The sequence below is a fragment of the Myotis brandtii genome, unplaced genomic scaffold, assembly GCF_000412655.1.
Source record: "Myotis brandtii unplaced genomic scaffold, ASM41265v1 scaffold293, whole genome shotgun sequence".
In the NCBI taxonomy this organism is placed as follows: Eukaryota; Metazoa; Chordata; class Mammalia; order Chiroptera; family Vespertilionidae; genus Myotis; species Myotis brandtii.
The window spans coordinates 1,201,391-1,220,525 of record NW_005361201.1 but is presented as its reverse complement, the minus strand read 5'-3'; the positions used below and the strand labels follow the sequence as shown (position 1 = coordinate 1,220,525).

Sequence of the window (19,135 nt, the reverse complement as noted above, 5' to 3'; positions counted from 1 at the left end):
ACCCGTCTAACCGGCAGAGACAACCCTTCCCATTTCACTACTGGAGACTGTACAAACATGACCCCCTCTGTGGACCGGCTATTAGTAGTCCCATTTTGCTCAAGAGGTTAAATATCTCACTCAAGGTCTCCCAGCTGGAGCCAAGATACAAACTTGAAGCTTTCTAACTCCTATGTTCTTCTTTCCCATTAATGCCCCTCCATGGACCACATGATCAGAAATGTATAAGGCAGGGCCAGGGTTAGGAAGAAGCAAGGCAAGTGAGGTGCTGAGAGTCCAACATTTAAGGAGGCACCCACTCTCAGGGTCCAACTGGCACCTGCAGGAACCTGAGAGTGAGAGCTGCCTTAAATTTCACACCGTAAGCAATGGGGAGGATGCGATCACTCTGAACTAAAATGGCCCACAGTTTGGCTTATAAATCCTGGGCACGCCTAAGTGTGAGTTGGGTGTGCGTGGGGGCTTTGTGCCCATTGGTCCCCTGTGCCAGGGCAGCTTCAGGATGCACCTGTTTCAGAAAGTACTGTCAGAGGAATTAAACTTGAACAATAATGAATTACACTTGGCAGGAGTGACAATGACTGGTTGGTCTGAGCCTGCTGGTCAACACCTGACATCTGGCTGCAGCCTCCTCACTGAGGAGCCCTGAACAGGTGGTCAGGTGAGGCCCCACCAGCCTGGGCTAAGTAATTAGTTAGCTCCTGAGGAGAAGGACATCACTGCCTAGAGATGGCAGTGTTCATGGAATTTCAGTCACAAAGGAGCTTGGGCTGCATTTGACCTTCAGGCTGCCTGTTGGTCACTCCTGCCTCTGGAATTCTAGCTGCTCAAAAGGGAGTGTGAGCCCTGGCTCAGCGGTGGCCCAGGTGGTTGAGCTGTGTCCCATGCACCAAAAGGTCACTGGTTAGATTAACAGACAGGGCACATGCTCAGGTTGCAGGCTCAATCCCCAGTAGGGGGCGGGCATGCAGGACGCAGCCAATCAATGTTTCTCATCCACGTTTCTCTCTCTCCCTCTCCCTCTCCCTCTCCCTCTCACTCTCCCCCTCCCTCTCTCTCTCCCTCTCCCTCTCCCTCTCCCTCTCCCTCTCCCTCTCCTTCTCCCTTCCTCTATTTCTAAAATCAATAAAAATATATTTTTAAAAAATAAAAGGAAGAGTGAGATCTCATAGGAAGCAATGAGCCAGTCTTGTCTCCAGGACACTGAGCAAGAGGAACTGAGCTTATTTCCCTGCAGGAGGAGGACATCGCTGCTTAGAAATGGCAGTGGAATTTGAGTCACAAAGGAGCCCAGGATAATAAGAGGCCTCAGCCACCATTCACCCAGGCTTCCAACCCACGCTCCATGATTAACGTCTGCACGCTCCAGGCCAGTGTCATCATTTTTGGTGGTATTCCTCATTTTAAGAAAACTAATCATCAATTCCTAGTTGGCAACCTTTCTCAATGAAGTACATCTAAAAGAAAAATCTGCTCAAAAAGCCCATACAATCTACCACCAAGGGCTACATTCTAAATTGAGGGAGGCAGTGGCTATAATGCCGTCCTAAACCATCACAAAGAACAGTGTGACACTCTGGCTGTACCCAGCGTGCCCTGAGGGTCCAGACTCCTTGTCTTCATGCCCTGAGCTTGGGGTGGGAATCCCATCACCTCCAAAGGGCCAGCCGAGCGACGGCTCAGCAAGTCGCCAAGTATTTGCTCAACCCAGATCCCACTGCGAGACTGTCAGTGTTGGTGCTGGGGGCACATGGGGTACATGGGTTGGGGGTTGGAAGAAAGGCATGAAAGGCTGAGAGTGTGGTGGTCGGGGTTGAGAAGAAGGGATCTCTTCACAATTGTTATCTTTTTCTAGCATCTTGGTAGCAGCAGTCACAGCCTGGCAGCCAGATCAAGAGGCAAAAGGCCAGCAGCACTCATCTAGTTCAGGACGGTGACTGAGCCATGTCAGGGAGGGACACCCGCTGAACAGAGTGGCAGCCGACAGAAAGGAAGGAAACTAACCGTAGTGCCCCCAGGAGCTCTGTGCACATCTGTCTCATTTAAGCCTTAAAAAGCCCTGAACGCAGGTGTTATTATCCCATTTCACAGACAGGAGTGAAGTCACTCCCGAGGCCCACAGCTGCCCGGGGCCAGAATCTGAACAGCACCCATGTCTCGGACTCTCCTTCCAGTGCCCTTTAACCTGCCCGTGACACAATCACCCCTGGGTGTCCCAGAGCTTTCTCGTAGGTAAACCCAGTTTCTTACTTTTCCTGAAGACTTGATTCCTTTTGCCAGAGACGCATACACAATGACCCAAGCCAGGAATAGGCAGAAGGCTAGTGGCCACCTGATCTCCCCAGGATATTCGATCCCCGCAGAAATCTTCAGCACAAAGTACCTGTGAGTGGGCAAGAGAAAGGAGGGAGGGTGAGAGTCTTCCAGATCTAATCTCCCAACAGAGCCAGCAGCTTCAAGCCAACTTGGCAACCTCACCTCCCATCAGGGACCTGTCCAGATCGGGTTGTGAGGGATTCTCTGACCCAGGCTGTCTGCAGAGACCAATGGGATCGACCCTATTGCTCATTATGTGCCAGGGAGGCTCCGTATGGCCCCGGGCAGGCTCCATACAAGACTATGTCCGCTCCACTGTCACCATGAGATGCCCCAAGAGAAGGGCAACAAATTCCGGCATTCAGGGGTGCCAGCACAGCCCCCGCACGGCCTTACCAAGGGTGATGTCTTTACAGAAGGCCACATCACAAACAGAAACTCTAAACTGTCCAGAATGGCTTTGGTGTGTTTTCTCTGTTGTTCTACTCTTTTATGAGAATGCGTTCCAATAGTGTTTGCCTAGATTTAAATGTAAAAATCAATCCAGGGTCTGTGTGTGCTGAAGAAGTCACCACCTGCCTGGAGACCCCACGTCCCTGGCAGTAGCTGGGAGCCTGGCCGAAGGTGAGCAAATAGCTTTCCTCCTGGGGATAGGAGGCAGCTATAGGACAGTGAGTTCTAATAAGAGTCGAACCATCCCTGCAACTCCGAAGCAATCCTGTCATGCCTCCTGGATGAAGGGCAGGGTTGGTGGTTTTCTGTGACCTGAACAAAGGCCCAGCCAGAACCCAGATTCTACGGGACTGCAGACATGACAGCCCAGAGCTTTCTGAAGGCAGCAGCACCGCCCCCCACTTCCCCCCAGTCACCTAGTGAGTGATCACCTGATAGGCTGTTTTGCAAGGCCTGGCCACACTTTTCTGAACAGGGGTGGCCATGCTCTGGGGTGACAGAGCCTGTTTCAGTCTCAACGTCTGAAGCAACCTGGGCTCAAGAGCTTAGGGGAAGTGACCAAGGGCGGAAGTGAACTGGGCTCCCAGACCTTCCCTGAGCAATGAAAGGACCTCCCCATGTTCAAGGGTAAAGCACTTAATTCCACTGCAAATACTCCACCTCAAATACTCCACCCTTTAAAAAGGGCTCTTGGATGAAGCTCCTAATAACATTTCCTCTTGGAAATGAAGACTGGTCCCAGAGGACTAGTGAAAACCACAGAAAGCTGATTCACAAATATTTAACAACACACTCAACCCCGTGGATTATGTGGTCGGACCTCCTCTAACCACCAGTCAGACTCAGTTTCTCAGTGCTCAGGGTGGGTCCACGCATACCCTCGCTGCTCCTATATCATCTTCAAAGGGATTATTTCATCTCTCGGCCTCACTCCCCCTTCTGTCTGCAGGGACAACCATGTCCCCTCTGAGTCTGCACAGAAGAGAAATCTGACACAGAAATTGACGGCAACCAGACAACTACTAGAGATGTTAGTGACCACTTTTTATCACAACCCAGGGCCCCACTGATACTGCATTTTATTTTATTTTACTTTATTCAGTTTGCTAACATTTAAAGTGGGAGACACATAACAATTCGAATTTTACCTCCGACTTCACCTGTAACATGGAAGCTTAGCTGCACTGCCCACACTCCCACAGACAGGGATGTGAGGCCGAGCACCAGCAGCCGCCCTTGCTCTTGGCTGACATCCTCTCCAAGTGGCCGTAGACCCCACCCTTCTCTATCATCCTGCTCATCGGTACTTCACTCATTAGCTTGGTGAGCAGGCAAACGCCAAGGCCCTGAGCACACAAGTGGACAACCCCCAACTGGAGGCCTAACTAGAGAACATTCTTCATGTACCCTCTGCTGGGACACTGCCTACACTGACCTCCCTTGCAAAATAACTCCATGAACTTGACTAAATCGTCCTGTGAGGGCCGAGGATTTTCCAGTGTCTCTGGACGTCAATCCTCAGTGTCTCTCAATACTGATGTAGAAAGTACAAAACAGGGTGAAATTGTTCTTTAAAAATGATTTCGTTCTTTACATCCTTGGCCATTACTTGGTTTCTGACATTTTGCCTCTCTTTCCTTCTCAAATGCAGAAGAAAAAAAAAAACAGCAACTAGTCAACAGAAGGTCTGCTTAGATCACAATGCGTGCAGGTTTTGCAAAGTGTTTGTCACAACATCGTGAATTATAGCAGCAGCGATTCTGTCCCCACCAGCACTCTGCCAACTCTCACTTCCAGGCCCAGAGGCACAACAATCTGCTCTCAGAAGCCAAACCGGGGACTGTCTCTTTCTCAGTGATCACTTGAATAGGCAGGGAGGGTGCAGAGGGAGGCAACCCACCCCTCGGGCCCCCACACCTCCTCCTTCTGCAAGTCGAGGGTTCATGAACTCACTGGGCTTCTCTTAGAAAGTAACACAGAGCCATCTTACTTGAAGTACTCTTCACTCCCGCTGACAAACGTCTTATTGGCCTGGCTGGTGAAGTTAATCATGGTCAAGTTGGGATAGGCAGTCATACAGAAGGTTGAGTTCTTGATCTGGATTTTGGGATGGTCAGTGATGACGCAGGAATCTGTAGGAGAGGACAGGATGGAAACACAGTGGCATCTATGCAGAAAATATACCCAGGGGTCTTAGCAATTGAAAACCAAAAGCCAAAAAGATTTGCCAGGTATTTAAGAGTAACTTTGGGAAAGTGTTAGCTGAACCAGCCTAGATGGAGATGAACCGCAGAATTACCTTTTATGTGTCACGGACCCCAGAGCCCTGAGTCGTACAGATAACAGTGGTTCTCCTTTATAGACACTCTCCGTGCGGTACACGCTGCACTGAGCACTTCATATGCAGGCATTATCTCACTTAACGCTCACAACAGCCTATGCAGTGGGTACTATTACCACGGCTTTTAAATTGAGGGAAAAGGCTCCAGGAGGTTAAGTTACTCCTGAAATCATACAGCTAATGAGGAAGAGATTCGAGACTCAAACCCAGGTCCTCAGAACGCCATAGAAAGTAAATGGCTTGCAGAGATGAATTTAATTAGACATAAGCAAACCTCCTGAAGAGCTACTGCCACAGAAGGCTTACTTACACATTCACCTTGAACCCACAGCCTGGCAGGATGAATGACACATAGTACATACATATGACATTGTTTCCTACACACCCACACAGGCTAGTGGAGGCAGCAGCCATGCGGTGTGCTTGTGACAGCAGGACCTAACCTAACCCAGGGGTTCCCTGGGGATGAATTTGTTAGTGCCAAATGTCTCCTGCAAAAGCTCCTAGGGCTGAGAACCACTGCTCTTAGCGTCTTCAAAATGCCTTCTTATTAACTGTTTTGTTCCTTAGTCTAATCAAATAACAGAGTTCCAGGAGGATTCGGAACTAATAACTATCAAATATCGAGGAAGCATCTGTTTCCAGCAGCAGTGACCTGAATGCAGACACTTAAAGCACCATCCACATCCCTTTTCTCTCCCTAAACACAGTATTTATCTCTTGCCCTCCTGCCCAAAAGTACATCCACCCCCTAAGACTGAAAAGATCCCTAACATGCGGGCAAATGCCAAAATGCTTGTTTCCCAAACTGCCATTGTGAAGCACAAGCACGAAGGCAGCTTCCCCGCTTCCCCCAGCGGCTGTCTGGGTCACTGCTGCCTGCAGAACCAGGTCACGCGCTCCTGCGGCACTGCAGCAGGGCTCCCGGCAGCCTCCTGCAATACCCCTTCCCGCCGCCAGATGGCAGAAGCGTGCTTCCGCGCCGTCAGGTCAGCCCGCCAAGTCATCAGAGAGCTCTGCGGCCCAGCAACCCTGAACAAAGAGCGGCGATAATGATCATTCTAAATTGGAAGCTGTTTGAAAGGGATTCTCTTTACTCGGGCAATTATTAATAAATGAAAGCAATGAAAGGCTAGGGAGAAAAGGAGTCATTTAATTAAAGCTCTAATGAAAATTAAGCCATTCCAGAAATAGAAATGGTATTTATGTGGTTTCCGTTTTAAATGGCCCAGCTAAGCTCCTAATTTCACAGAACAGTCGCTGGTCTCACTTGGCAGGGCATGGATTATCCGTGTTCCAATACAGATACCTGGGTGGTGGAGTCCTCCTAAGGAAGAGTCTTTCTTACAAAATACTAGTACACCTTAGAGATGTGTGGCAAATGGCTTCTACCCATGGACTGGGGGAGGGCTGGCTGGGGCTGGTCTCTGGGGCTGGCATGGGTACCTGGTCCCAGCATCTGGATGGTGAGGCAGGGCTCCTGGGCAGTAGGTCCCTAGCAATTCTGAGAAGGACCTGAGTTAAATACCTCCCTGCCATGGTTGAAGGTCACAACGGCAGCGATTCATCCCTTCTCTCCTGGGACTAGCTGCCTGCTATCACAGGATAGGGTGGTTATAGGGTTGTGAAGGAGAGGGTGAGCTTGGGAGGTTATTTGTGGAACACTGCATCGGGGAAGGAGTGGTTCTGTTTTCTCTCTCAGAGTGGCCCTTTGGGAGAGAACCTGAGATACCCTTTGTCTGGACTCCCAACTTGTCCATCAGAGCAGTGGGACTCTGAAGCCGCCTGTGTCTCTGCAAGTCAGACCATCATCTCCTTTCTACGTCACCCCAGGACCCCAAAGGACCAATACTACTTCCGCCTGGCCCCATAAGGGAACATGCATGTGTGTAGATAACAGAGAAGAACAGAGAGGGGGTGCGCGCGCGCACACACACACACATGCACACGCACGCACACACACACACACACACACACACACACACACACACACACACACACACACACACACACACACACACACACACACACACATTTGCTTTTTAACAAACAAATGAAAATATTTAAAAATGAGATAAGACCTGCCCAGCCTGTCCATACGCTCCCAGGGAGTAATCAGAGCGGGAAATGTCCATTGTCTCTCTGCTGAGAGCTTGCATAGTTTTTCTGGTTTGTACCAGTCCACTAGGAGCTTAGCTGTGCAGTGTCTTTACTCTGCCTTTAAAGCTTCCTGGGAACTGTGAGCCAGACTGGAAACTCCACAAACCCAGGGGTACCCCCATTCACATGCCCGGCCTAGTCTATGTGCTCAGCTTGCTTTAAAAAAATAACAAAACACATGCATACACATACAGAACTATAAAATAAATACATGTCCATAACAGATAATGTAGAAAAGAAAGAATGGCCCCAAATTGCCAGTGAACAGATTGTGTATCATCTTCCTATATGTCTTCTATCCATGCATATTTTCTTAATAATAATAAAAGTACACTATAAGTCTGTATCCTGTTTTTACATTTAACACAATATGGTGAGGATTTCTCCATATTTTATGAATATTCATTTTTAATGACTATAGAAAACTTCATCGTATGGATGCACTATAATTTATTGGAACCATGGAATTATCCAGTAATTACTGAATTTTTATCATATGTGTAAGTGTTTCTGATATTTTTCCAAGACTGGAAATGTGGCTGCAATGAACAATCATGTATAGTCCTTAACTGTGTCTCTGACTCAGACAAGCTTCCTTTTTCCCCATAGAACCTCAGCCACAAATAGGTAGCGAACACCTGGGCTGAGGTCACCCTGCAGGACTGAGGGAGTAGAACCTGCTGGGACTCTTCGGGGGCCCTGGCTGAGCAAAGAATCAGGAGTCATGAGACCCAAACCCTATTGCTGGCTGTACCTTGTGACTCACAGCCTGACACTCCCACTCTCTGAGCCTTTGAGTCCACTTTCTCACCTGCAAAACAGAGGTCATGTTACCTGCCCCTTGGAACTCTTGGGCACTTATTAGGAATAGCAGGGCCATCATTTATGAAGCTACTTTGTAGATTGGGAAGCATTTAGCATGGTAGTTAGGACCAGGGTCTTGGGAGGAGGGTCCTTGGGTTCAAATCCCAGATCTACCACAGAGCTATCTCTATGACCTTGAGCTCCAGTTTTTATCACCTGTAAAGTGAAAATAATATTGCAAGCCATATGTTGGTTTATTGTTCATGTTAACACTGGTAATATGGGGTTTAGCATGGTGCTTGTCATGTAGTAAGTGATGCTGGGTATTATTATTAAGTGTTAAGGTGCGGCACAAATATTGGTGGATGTTGTTAGTAGAAGAGAATGGTGTTGCTGAACTACTATCCTCCCAGGGGACAGCTGCAGGCACCGATCACTATGACCCACATGGTCCCTGAGGGAAGTCCCCAGGGAAGCTCCCACAGACACTGAATCAAGGCAGCAGCCCTTTTCCAGCAGGCACTCCCCTGAAAAGCGACTCCCCTCCCTGGCACAATCTGGAATGAACAAGCTGGGCTCTGGCATGATGTCGAGGTATTTCTCCATTCCAGGCCCCACATCCTGGGAGATGCCCTTTGCCTACCATGGCCACCATCTTCAGGGAGCCATCTGGCAGCTGGTTTTCAGTTGTGAATCTGGGGACAGCTGCCCAGTGGGGTTCTCTCGACAGCAGCTTTGCAGAGGTGACCACCAGGATGTGGGCAAACTGCACCCTAGTGCCTCCTACCCTTGGGTGTACCTGGGGAACCTTAACAATACGGACTCCTAGGCTCCATCCCCAGATCATCTGAATCCATTGGTCTGGCATGGACACTAGTGACGGTTCAATTTGTTAGTTCCCCGGGTGAATTTTATTTATTGGTATATCCCAAACACCTGGAGTTGTGCCTGGTACACAGTAGGTACGCAGCCGATATGCAGCAGCTTGGGTAGAAAACCACTGCTCAAACCTAAGAATACGTCAACATGGAGATTACATAGATGAGGACACTGAGACCCAGAGAATCTAAGAGACTCTTACTTCTGCTCTTACCACTAGTGAGCCCCACACCTGGGAACTGCCACAAATCCCCATCCCCATTCCTGAGCATGTCCAGGTGCACAGGGTTTGAAATTCATGGGCACGCGTCCCTAGTTTTAACTCTTCTCCAGTCTTACTCAAAGCCTCTGCCGGGGGAACTTGGTCAGGTAAGTATGTACGTGATCATGTGTGTGAAAATACTCCAGTGTGAATGACTGTATGTGCCTGTCTCTGGGGGTGTGGGAGGGAAGGACGCACCTTTCTCTCTTAAACACACCCCAAGGGTTAAATAATGTCCGAGTTCTGCAAGGGCAAAAGAGCTGATTTGGGGGCCAGCAATAAGAACCAGTCTATAGAGATCACAGGATTCTGCCCTCAGCACAGCCCAGCTTAAGGGAAATAACAGATCACCTGGGGAGAAGACACCACTTGCCTATGGGCCCTGTTAAAAGGACCAGAGCCTTGGAAGGTGACTGATAGAATTAGCACCTTCCATTTGTAGAGCTTTATACTTTTTTTCCAGCTGCCATCATCATATCCTTTCATTTCTTTTCCCCTTGCAGCATCCCATGAGGTGAGCAGGATGAAGGACATTGTTGCTGTTTCTATTTTGCAAATGAGGGAAACTCAGACTCAGGGAGAGAAGTTACGTGACACAGATACACGTGTCCTTGGGGCTGGGATGTTTTATGGACCAAGAAGCCTTGCCCACGAACCAGCCTGTGTCTCCTCACACTTACTACTCGCCCTTGACCCAACAAGCTGACACTCCTCCCAAGTCCTCATGTGCCCGTGGATTTCAGGTCTGAAACCCCAAGAAACACTCCCTTGTCTCCCAGGCAGAATTCCTCTCTTCTACTATTACATTGTGCACATTTCTACCAAGGGCTTTAGTTGAAGTGCCTGTTCTCATATGAGCAGTATTTTGTAAAGTGTAGACCCAGAATCACTTGTATCACTTCCCTAGACTCTAGGACCTCATTGCTTTTCAAATTGTACTATGCATACAAGTCACCTGGGGACCTTGCTAAAATGCAAATTTCCCAACCCTCCCTACCCCAAATCTAATAAATCAGACTCTGGTGAGCCTGCAAATCTGCATTTTTAAAAAACAAACACTCCAGCTATTCCTGAGCACACAAAAATTTTATGACCCCTTTCTGGGCCATGAGCTCCTTAAATATTAGAATTAAGTATAGTTGGTGTTGTTTTTTTAAATCTCTGTGCCCCCAGCACTAGCATAAGGCAGGCAAACACAATATGTGCTCAACACATCTTCATTGAATGAATGAATGAATGAATGAATGAGTACTTCACCTAATGTAGGTATATCCAAACTTACCTAATAAAAGTCTGGTTTTATCTTTGCAGTCTGGCGTGTTCCAAGGGTTGTTGCAGGAGCCCCAGGGCAGCACAGCCACAAAGGAGGCAAACAGGTAGAAAAGTGTGTAGCAAATAATCACGTTGTAGTATATGGCTATTAGGACGGAGATGATCAGCATTGCAATGCCACAGCCTGTGGAAGCAAAATTTCCAGGGATTTACTTCATCCCAAATCCTACGGATTTCTTACAGTGGGGCCGGGTGGGGACAGGTCTTGGTTCTCTTGTACAGAGGGATACACTAATAGTGGTGACCTGTGTGTTTACAAAGGGCATCGAGGCATTCTGCCAGGAATGAAACGTGCCAGAAGTGGTCATGGGTCATACTTTAGTGGGACCCAGAGGTGGAATTGATCAAATAAAGAAGGAAGGAGTGAGTTCTACTGATCAGCAAAGCAGGTCTCCCTCCCTGTGGCCGGAGGGAGCAACGTGAGGCTGGGGGGGCTGAGAGGCAGGGGGACTCACCTTGCAGGGCTGGGATGGCCTTCCACACGGACACTGGCCCCTGGCTGGCAAACTGACCCAGCGACACTTCTAAGAAGAAGATGGGCAACCCAGCCAGAGCCAGCATCATCAGGTAGGGGATGAGGAAAGCACCTTGGGAAGAGAGAATGGGGAGTGAGAGCCCTGGGAGGCCAAGGCCAGGCTTGGGCCCACTTTCCCCCTCCTTTTCCAAAGAGCTTTTGATGGTCCCGCTCAACCACAGGCACCCAGGGACATTGAAGGCATTTCACTCTTATAAAAAACACAAGGGTTTCCTGCAAACACACTCCTTTTCTCAATCCCCACTGGATGAGTTGCTAGGATTGTGTGCTGGCTGGGTTTTAGTCTTTTTTTTTTAATTGTAGTACTTCAGTGTCCCAAAATTAAGTCCTTCCTGTGTTCCACAAGTCCATGCCTTTGACTCATTGCTGGAGTCAGATTTGGTGAAATCTCATCATCTCTACAGCACCCCACCCTCCAAGGACTTAACATTTGGGAAGCGAGACTTTGGGAGCCCTCCTTGGCTTACAACCCAAGTTACCTGGTTACCTGCACACCTTCTACCAGCCAAGGGGGCCTGCTCTGACAGACAGGTGGCCAGGCACCCATTCCTCTCCCACCACCGCAGCCATTACAGACTTCTCAACTTCCCTCTCCACATAAGAAGTCCCTTCCATTCCTCAAGATCAACTCAAATACCTCCTCCTCCAAGAAGTCTCCCTTGTCTCTCCCCCCAGGCCCTGAGCACTTGACAATATTTATGTGGGTATCTCATCTAGACTATGGCTTTCTTTCCCTTGGAAGATTTGTGTGTGTGTGTGTGTGTGTGTGTGTGTGGGGGGGGGGGGGGGGGGGGGGGGGGGGGGGCGCGGCGTTGAAGGCTTGGAGAATAGCCATGTTCTCTGAAAAGGTTTGGGCCAGGAAGCGCTGCAGCATGGGTCAGGCCAATTCCAGGACTAGTGGTGACAGAGCCCAGAACACTGTGCCCAATGGAATGAAGCTGATCTTTCCTAGGGCACTCTTTCTGTTCACCCTCCTCCCAACTTCCTGTCTGGAGGAAAGACCTTTCCTGTCACAGGGGGGTCCCCAAGAGACTCTCCAGGCCAGGAAGGCTTGGTGGCAGGCAGCAGCACTGGGCTGTGGAGGAGTAAAATTAGGGGTCATGATGTGGTTTGTGCAATCCTCTTCTGCTCCTGGGAAGGAGGCAGTGAGCTCTCCACCCCACGCTGAGGGCTTCAGAGCCCTGGAGCCACAGTGCAGAAAAGTGGGGCTCTCCTCCGGGGCCTGGCTGGGTGCGCAGCTAAGCTCCGCAGCAGCTCCGGAACCTGGGCATATGTGCTGCCCTGCAGTTTGCAGATCCCAGGCTAGCAAAGCCAGGGCACTTTCACTGATCAAACTGGCTTGACTGGAACTCATCCCTATGTGATCCTGTGTACCCACTTCCCTTCCTGTCACTGAAAGCTTTATTAGAACACCTTCCTTCCCCCAGTTCCTGCACCCTGGTCTAGGGACTCCCTGAGGAAAACAGCAGAAACCTGGAAACCCGGCTGTGGTGCCCTTATTTGGGTGGCCACACATTTTTTTTAGTTTCCAGGGCACCCAGATTGCAAATTCTCTGTAATCCTCATAAGTACTTGTCAACTTGTCCTAATTTGGAATTGGGAGGAGGGGCATTAACATATTTTTCCCTTTCAATTGTCCTGTGGTGCAGTATGTGTCCATTGTCCCTTTGCACCAAATTCGGCCTGGAGCTAATCCAAGAGACAAAAACAAAACAAAACAAAACAAAACCCAAAAAACAAACAAAAAAACAGAACAAAACAAAACTTAAGCTGCCTAACCTGATGGGGTGAGAGGCAAGTTTAACAACTGTGGGAGGGAGTTCCAGGTGCAAATTCCTATTATAACAACCAGCAGGGGGGCAGCCACTGGCCCTGGGCACCTCAACATCGAGAGGGCCAGCCAGGGTCCCTCCTTCAAGGGCACAGAGAGGTTCAGCAGATCCTAGAGGCCTGGCAGCTGGTGCTTGCTCACTGGTGTCCTCACCGTTTCAGAAATGCTTGTCTTTCAAAAGCATTTCTTCCACCCAGTTAGGGCAAATGAAAGGAAACCCACTTTGACTAAAGGATTTTGCTAGTCAAACTGTGCCACTGGTGTCCAAGGGGATGTATGTGTGGGGATACTTCTGAGAGGGTTTTCAGAGCACAGCTCCTAGCCCCTCTCTGCTCACACCTGGTTCGCCAGCAGCCAGCGTTCAGCACCACCCAAGTGCCCATTCCCAAGGTCTCCCGTGTAGGCTGGGATTTCCAAGTCATACTCTTAAAGCATCCTGAATTTGGTGTCCAGCACCACACAGAGTCTGGACTTCCCTGCATCAATGCTCACTTGGCTCAGGACCCAGACCCCCCTCCCCACAGAACCAGTGGGGGATCGAGGGCCCACCTCTTCCCCAAACTCTCTCCAGGTAAAAGCCTCTTGGATCTAGGGTGAAACAGTTACTGAAGCTCCTGCCCTCTGGCTTAGCCCTGTTGCCTCAGGGGATGGGGCTGGAGTGTGAGGAGGTTGTTCTGAGCCTCCCCTTGGGGCCCATCCTAGGGCTCTGGGTCCCTCCCCCAACCCCCAAGTGCCCACCCCACAGCGCCACAGGCGGAAAGACCGGAAAAGCCATACCTCCCCCGTTCTGGAAGGCCAGGTAGGGAAACCTCCAGACATTGCCCAGCCCCACTGCATACCCCACCATGGACAGGATGAAGTCCAGTTTGCTGGACCAGTTCCCTCGGGCCTTATTCTCATCCCCTTGCTCGTCCTCCTGGGGGCGGAAAAGCACATTGTCGGATAACAGCCCCAGGTTGGTCAGCAAGCAGGTCCCCTTCCATCCCCCCCACCCCTGCTGAGGGTCTTTCCCAGCAAGCAGGCCCCCACTTTTCAACCGAGGATGCATCAGCAAGCAGGACCCCAATTCTGAAGAGGGAATGCACCTACAAGCAGGAACCTCACCCCTCAACTCTACACTGAGACTCTTTCGGCAAGCAGGCTCCCAGCCCTGATCTGAGATCCACCTTAAACAACCCCTGAGCCCCTCTTGCCCAAATCCTGCAGTCAGGACACACCAGCAAGCAGCTTTCCCCAAACCTTGAACCAGTTGGTTGATCGCAAGCAGGTCCCTCCATCCCCAACCCCTGACCAAAAGTTCATTAGGCAAGCAGGCCCCCAATGTCATGCCCAGAGTCTCCAGCAAGCAGGTCCCTAACCAACCCACCCCTCCCCACCCCAAACCTCTCAACACACCGTTTCCCCAGCTCTTTCTCCCTCTGGAGCTTGTGCTAAGGCCAGAGAGAGAACTGCAATGCCTGAAGCCAGCCAGAGCCCCTGCCTCCCTTTCTCTGCCAAAGCCTGCAGGCAGAATCTGCCTGGTTGGTTAATTTAGGGGAGGGGATACTTTCAGCATGGGGGTAAGGGAGATGGGCAGGAGGGAGATGTGTGGGTTAAAAGGGGGGGGATAATAAGAAGTGGATATGGTAAGAGATAGGACACCTAACACCTTGAATTCTGGTCTAAATATCACCATTAGCCAGCTATATAGTCCCCCAGGCCACTTGTTCTATCTGAGCCTCTGTGTTCCCATCTGTAAAATGGGGGGCTTAGAACAGCTATCCCCTGAGCACCTTCCAGCTCCAGCTTTGGGGCTCACCTCTGCAAACTCACACTAAGATGCTTTTAGGGGGCCATACCTGACTCTGGAATATCTAACTACTAAGCAGAAAAGCCACCTCAACTAAAACTCTGAAAATGTTCAGGTCACCAGGCACCCCATAAAGCTTCTAGGACCCAGCCACTGCATGGCTTTCATCTCCTCAGTCACCATCCACCTCTATCCTAGCAACCCAGGATGTTCCACCCTGGCCCACAGGCGGGGAGGATGAAAAAGCAGCTATCAGGAGGAGAGGAAGTGGTGGGGAGAAAGGCAGGCTGAGGTAGGTGTCAGAAAGGCAACAACAAAAAGATGGGCAGAGCTAAAAATAGGCAAATGCAGGGCTTGATCTACACTGAACATCTTTAGCATCCCCCTACATTCCTCCCCACACGTACTAGCCCCACCCCCACCTCCCGTTCTTCCAGAGCTGGAAGGGTGGGAGTTCCAGCGGCTTTTGCCGCAGTGCGGAGGTTAAGAAGACACGAGAAACAAAATTCTGCCTCCATCTGGGGTTACACTGGTGGGCACATGCTGTCAGAGGCAGTTAATACACACAGACGAACACTCCAGAAGTGGCCCCCAAAAACAAGGACAGGGTGGAAGAGCCAAAGTGTCTGTTCGTTTCTAATTACTCTAACAGCTGAGCTGCTGCATGGGTCTGTGGATAACTGTGTGTGTGTGTGTGTGTGTGTGTGTGTGTGTGTGTGTGTGAGAGAGAGAGAGAGAGAGAGAGAGAGAGAGAGAACACGAACGAGAACAAACACTAGAGTGACTACAAACAGAAGGGCTATATAAATCCAAAATCTCATCCAGGTGGATGTTCTGGTTTAGGCACCCACCACTGCATACATGCCTAGCCCTTGAGCCCAGGGAGGAGAGGAGATAGTGGAAAGGCAGGAAGGGACAAGCTGAAGCGGGTGGAATGGGACAGAGGAAAGAAGAGATCAGAGGAAGGAGAGAAACTGGGGGAAACTGGAAGAAGACGAAGCCTGTGTGGGAGAAGGGGCCACCGGGAATAGTTGCTTATCTTTCACCCAGGATTGGGGTTTGCTCTGTGGGGTTTTCATGCCTCTGGTTGAGCATAAAGGATCAAATGCAGAGCTGGTTCCAGGTTTGTGGAGCACGAAGCTTATACAATTGAGGGGGGGGGGAGGACCCATACAAAATTATGATGACAAAATTAGGTACCAGATTTTTTTTTTTTTTACTTATTTTTGGAAAAGCCCTGAAACTTAACTTTCAGCAGCAGGCTCCTGTGAACCCAGCTCTCATCAAATGAGTTCTCACATGATAAATGGTAACTCACAGTGAAAAGGCTACAAAACTTAAACGAATATTTATTTCCTCTGGGTTTTTCTTCTTTTTTAATTAAGAAAAATAATTAAAGACCCAGTTATTGGCAAGTGAGGGTTGTGTCTTCATAAGGGGGTAGGAATATATCTGCCTCAATTGCTTAATCAGGCTGCGCCCGGTTTCTGCTCCCACTGAGGCTGGGAAGGGACAGGGAGCGGCAGGTCCTAAGGTGGATCCCTCGGGCGGGGCAGGGTCACTACAGCCCTCCTGCCCTGAACTGGAGACCCCAGCGCAGTGCGAGCTTCCGAAGCCCCAAAGCTGCTGTCAGCACCCATTACCTGACACTGCCAACCAGTCTCCGCATCAGCACACGTGCACCCGCCACTGCCCGCTCCCCTCGCGAGCCTGGGGAGCAGGAGGCTGCGCGGGCGAGAGCGACCTGCTTACCTGGGCGGCAGTGGTCGCCACGCTGCCAGGCAGCACAGATGTGATTCCATCCGTGCCCAGCACCACGGTGCTCTGGCTCATATTCACCCAGCCCACGGCTGGGGTATTGTTCCGCTCCAGGGTGCCCTTGCCCACACTCACGTCCGCATCCTCCTCTGGGCCCCGAAGGGCCGGAATCTTACAATGCATCGCGTTGCCTGGCCCTGCGCCCCCAGGAGGGGCAGCCTGCGCGCCATGAGTCTCGCTCAAATCCCGCAGAGCCACGGAGGGGGCTGGCGGCCTCGGCCTCGGGCAAGCCCCCAACCCCAGTCGTTCAGCCTCACAGGCTCGGGGGTCGAGGGACTGGAAAGTTTGAGCGCCGGTGGAAGCCGACCTGGGCACACTGGGCGGCGTGGCTGAGGCTGCGGGAAGGTCCTGCTCCGGGCTGGTCCTGGGCGCGCGTGAACCCTCGTGGTGGCCCAGCACCGCCGCCGCCTCCAGGCTGTTGGCTGGTTGTTTATTCATTTCCTTGGGAGCACCGCAATCCTGCACATACAACGTGAAATAGGTGCAAAAAAAAAAAATCAAGGCAGCTTTGAAATTAACCTGTGTCTACATATAGAGCTATGTTCACAGCTCAGGTCCAAACACAATATCTAGGGAACAAATTGAAATCTGGATTTTTCTTTCCTTTTCCAGGAAAAACTGCAGTCAGTATTTTTCAATTTGCCTGTCTGCTCAATAACCAGATGACATAAGGAAGCTAATATTCTCCTCCCTGACGGAGTGGAACTGAGAAAAGAGGCAGAAATGGTTTTTTGGAGCGGTAAAGGGGAGGGTGGGAATAGCCCTACAGCCATGAGCTCCCCGCCCTCTTTGGATTTCACATCACGGCTGTAGGGTGCCCATGTCCCCATCGCCATTGTAGAAAGATTCTTTAATTTTCCGCCCCATTTCCTTTGTCATTCAACAATGCACATTGCCTCTTTTTTTCTCCCCATAAGCGATAGACAAGCTGCGGCCACAAAGCTGATGCCCTGGCACCTGCGAGGATTTCAGGCGAAATCGTTGGTGCGAATCCCAGTGATCCAAAATCCAACCCTGCCCGCCAGGTAGCATAGGCAGGGATAGCAACAACAACCCAACAACAATGATAAACCACACTTAAAACACTGGACAGTAATCAGGTTTGTTATCTTACACAATCTACATTCACTCCCAGATTCCCAGATATGTAAAAGAACATGCCAAGTGCCCACCTCCAACCCAGAATACCTATTCACAGAAGTCTGATATCCTTCATGGACCAAAACTCATGACTAATTTTCATTTGCTTTCTCCCAATTGAGGTTCAAATTAAAAGAACTACCAGCAGTGGTTTTTCCGTCCGCTTTCTTCCTTCTCGTTATCTTTCAAGGTTTCCTAAACATTAGTACCAGTAATTACTATTATACTGTGAGAATAACCATATTGTCTTCAGCTCATCCACACACCACTCATCGAATCTTCTTGCACAAGTGCACATAGCAGAACTCCTTAATTTGCACCAATCTAAGTACCTTGACTCCAGCAAGCATTCTTATCTCAGCCTCTAGGACCCAGAGCCACTAGGCTCCTACGGGCATCCGATTTCAGCACCAAGGACAGTGCTAAGAATCTGCAGGGTAGGTGCTAAGAATCCGCAGGGTAGGTGACCCGCCAACCTCTCAGCTCCATACCTTCAGAAACCTCTTTTGGACCTCAGGTGATGTTCACAAGTGCAAATACTACGGCTGTGACGACTGTCCTCCCTCCTTCTTCCAAAATGTACAGAACATTTCAAAAAGAAGTATTCAAAACGAATCTGCTCCTCCTAACCCCGCAGCCCCCTCTCTGAAAAGAACAACAAGAAAGCAAACACTCACCATGTCTGACACCGGCAGCAGATTGAGTAGGTAGAGAGAGTGAAACCAGCTATTGACAAGACTGGGTTCGGCTCCAGCAAGAGAGGCGCTTTCTATATCTCCTTAGGAAAGGCGAGGTTTGCGTCAGTGCAAAGCAAGGTGCCCTTCGTTTGACATTTTCTTGATAATACAAGTTTGATAAATCATTACCCCCATGGATTCGAGTTTTAAAGGGACAACAGCCGTGAGTACGCTGGCCCGCTGTTGTCACTCGGGAGGGAGGGGGGCTGCGTGTTCAGCGTGACTCATGTGGGTCTGATTACTAAACCGAAGCCGGCGGCAGGAGATGACAGAAGTTTGCCTCTCCCTAATTACGGAAAACATGGGAAGGACACGTCCCACTGCACCCAAGGCGAGGCGCAGAGCGGATGGGGCTGCCGAGGTGGGCGCGAGGGAAGGAGTTAAATCACCCTCATGTTTCCGTCTTTCTCTGCTACTACATCCGTAGCTGCCTCTCCAAATCTGCAAGCAGCGGATTCCACAATATTATCCCCCAAACAATCGAGGGTCGGCTTGTAGCGCCACAGCTCTGCGATGGCTGCCGCACAGGGGTGCTGCTTGGATAAGGGTGTTGTACCCACCTGCGTGTACCGGGACTTAGATTCTCACAGCCCTACAACCAGTGTTAGAGGGATCCTGGACTTTCGCTTAAAAATTGAGGTCTACCATTTGCATTCCTATTTTATCTCTATTGACACAACAGAAATTCCTGGGTAAAATTACGATTGCTCTCAGTGTATTTGTTAAGCTCCTCTGAAC

The 19,135-nt window shown here is 50.1% G+C and overlaps 1 protein-coding gene across 2 annotated transcripts in view; it reads right to left on the bottom strand.

The window, feature by feature from the left end:
• Window positions 1–18,619, bottom strand: part of SLC6A5 (solute carrier family 6 (neurotransmitter transporter), member 5) — a 47,963-nt gene extending 29,344 nt beyond the window's left edge. Inside the window, exons 1-7 of one of the 2 annotated variants that reach the window (XM_014542239.1) lie at window positions 18,338–18,619; window positions 16,455–16,979; window positions 13,691–13,829; window positions 11,003–11,134; window positions 10,498–10,671; window positions 4,760–4,901; window positions 2,251–2,383 (exon numbers count right to left, since the gene is read on the bottom strand). In XM_014542239.1, coding sequence (XP_014397725.1) covers window positions 2,251–2,383; window positions 4,760–4,901; window positions 10,498–10,671; window positions 11,003–11,134; window positions 13,691–13,829; window positions 16,455–16,979; window positions 18,338–18,340 — 1,248 coding nt within the window. In that variant the 5' untranslated portion in view covers window positions 18,341–18,619. Of the gene's footprint in view, window positions 1–2,250; window positions 2,384–4,759; window positions 4,902–10,497; window positions 10,672–11,002; window positions 11,135–13,690; window positions 13,830–16,454; window positions 16,980–17,992; window positions 18,049–18,337 lie in introns of those variants that run through there. The other variant, XM_005869403.2, reaches the window with a different exon arrangement.
• Window positions 18,620–19,135: the final 516 nt, after the last annotated feature.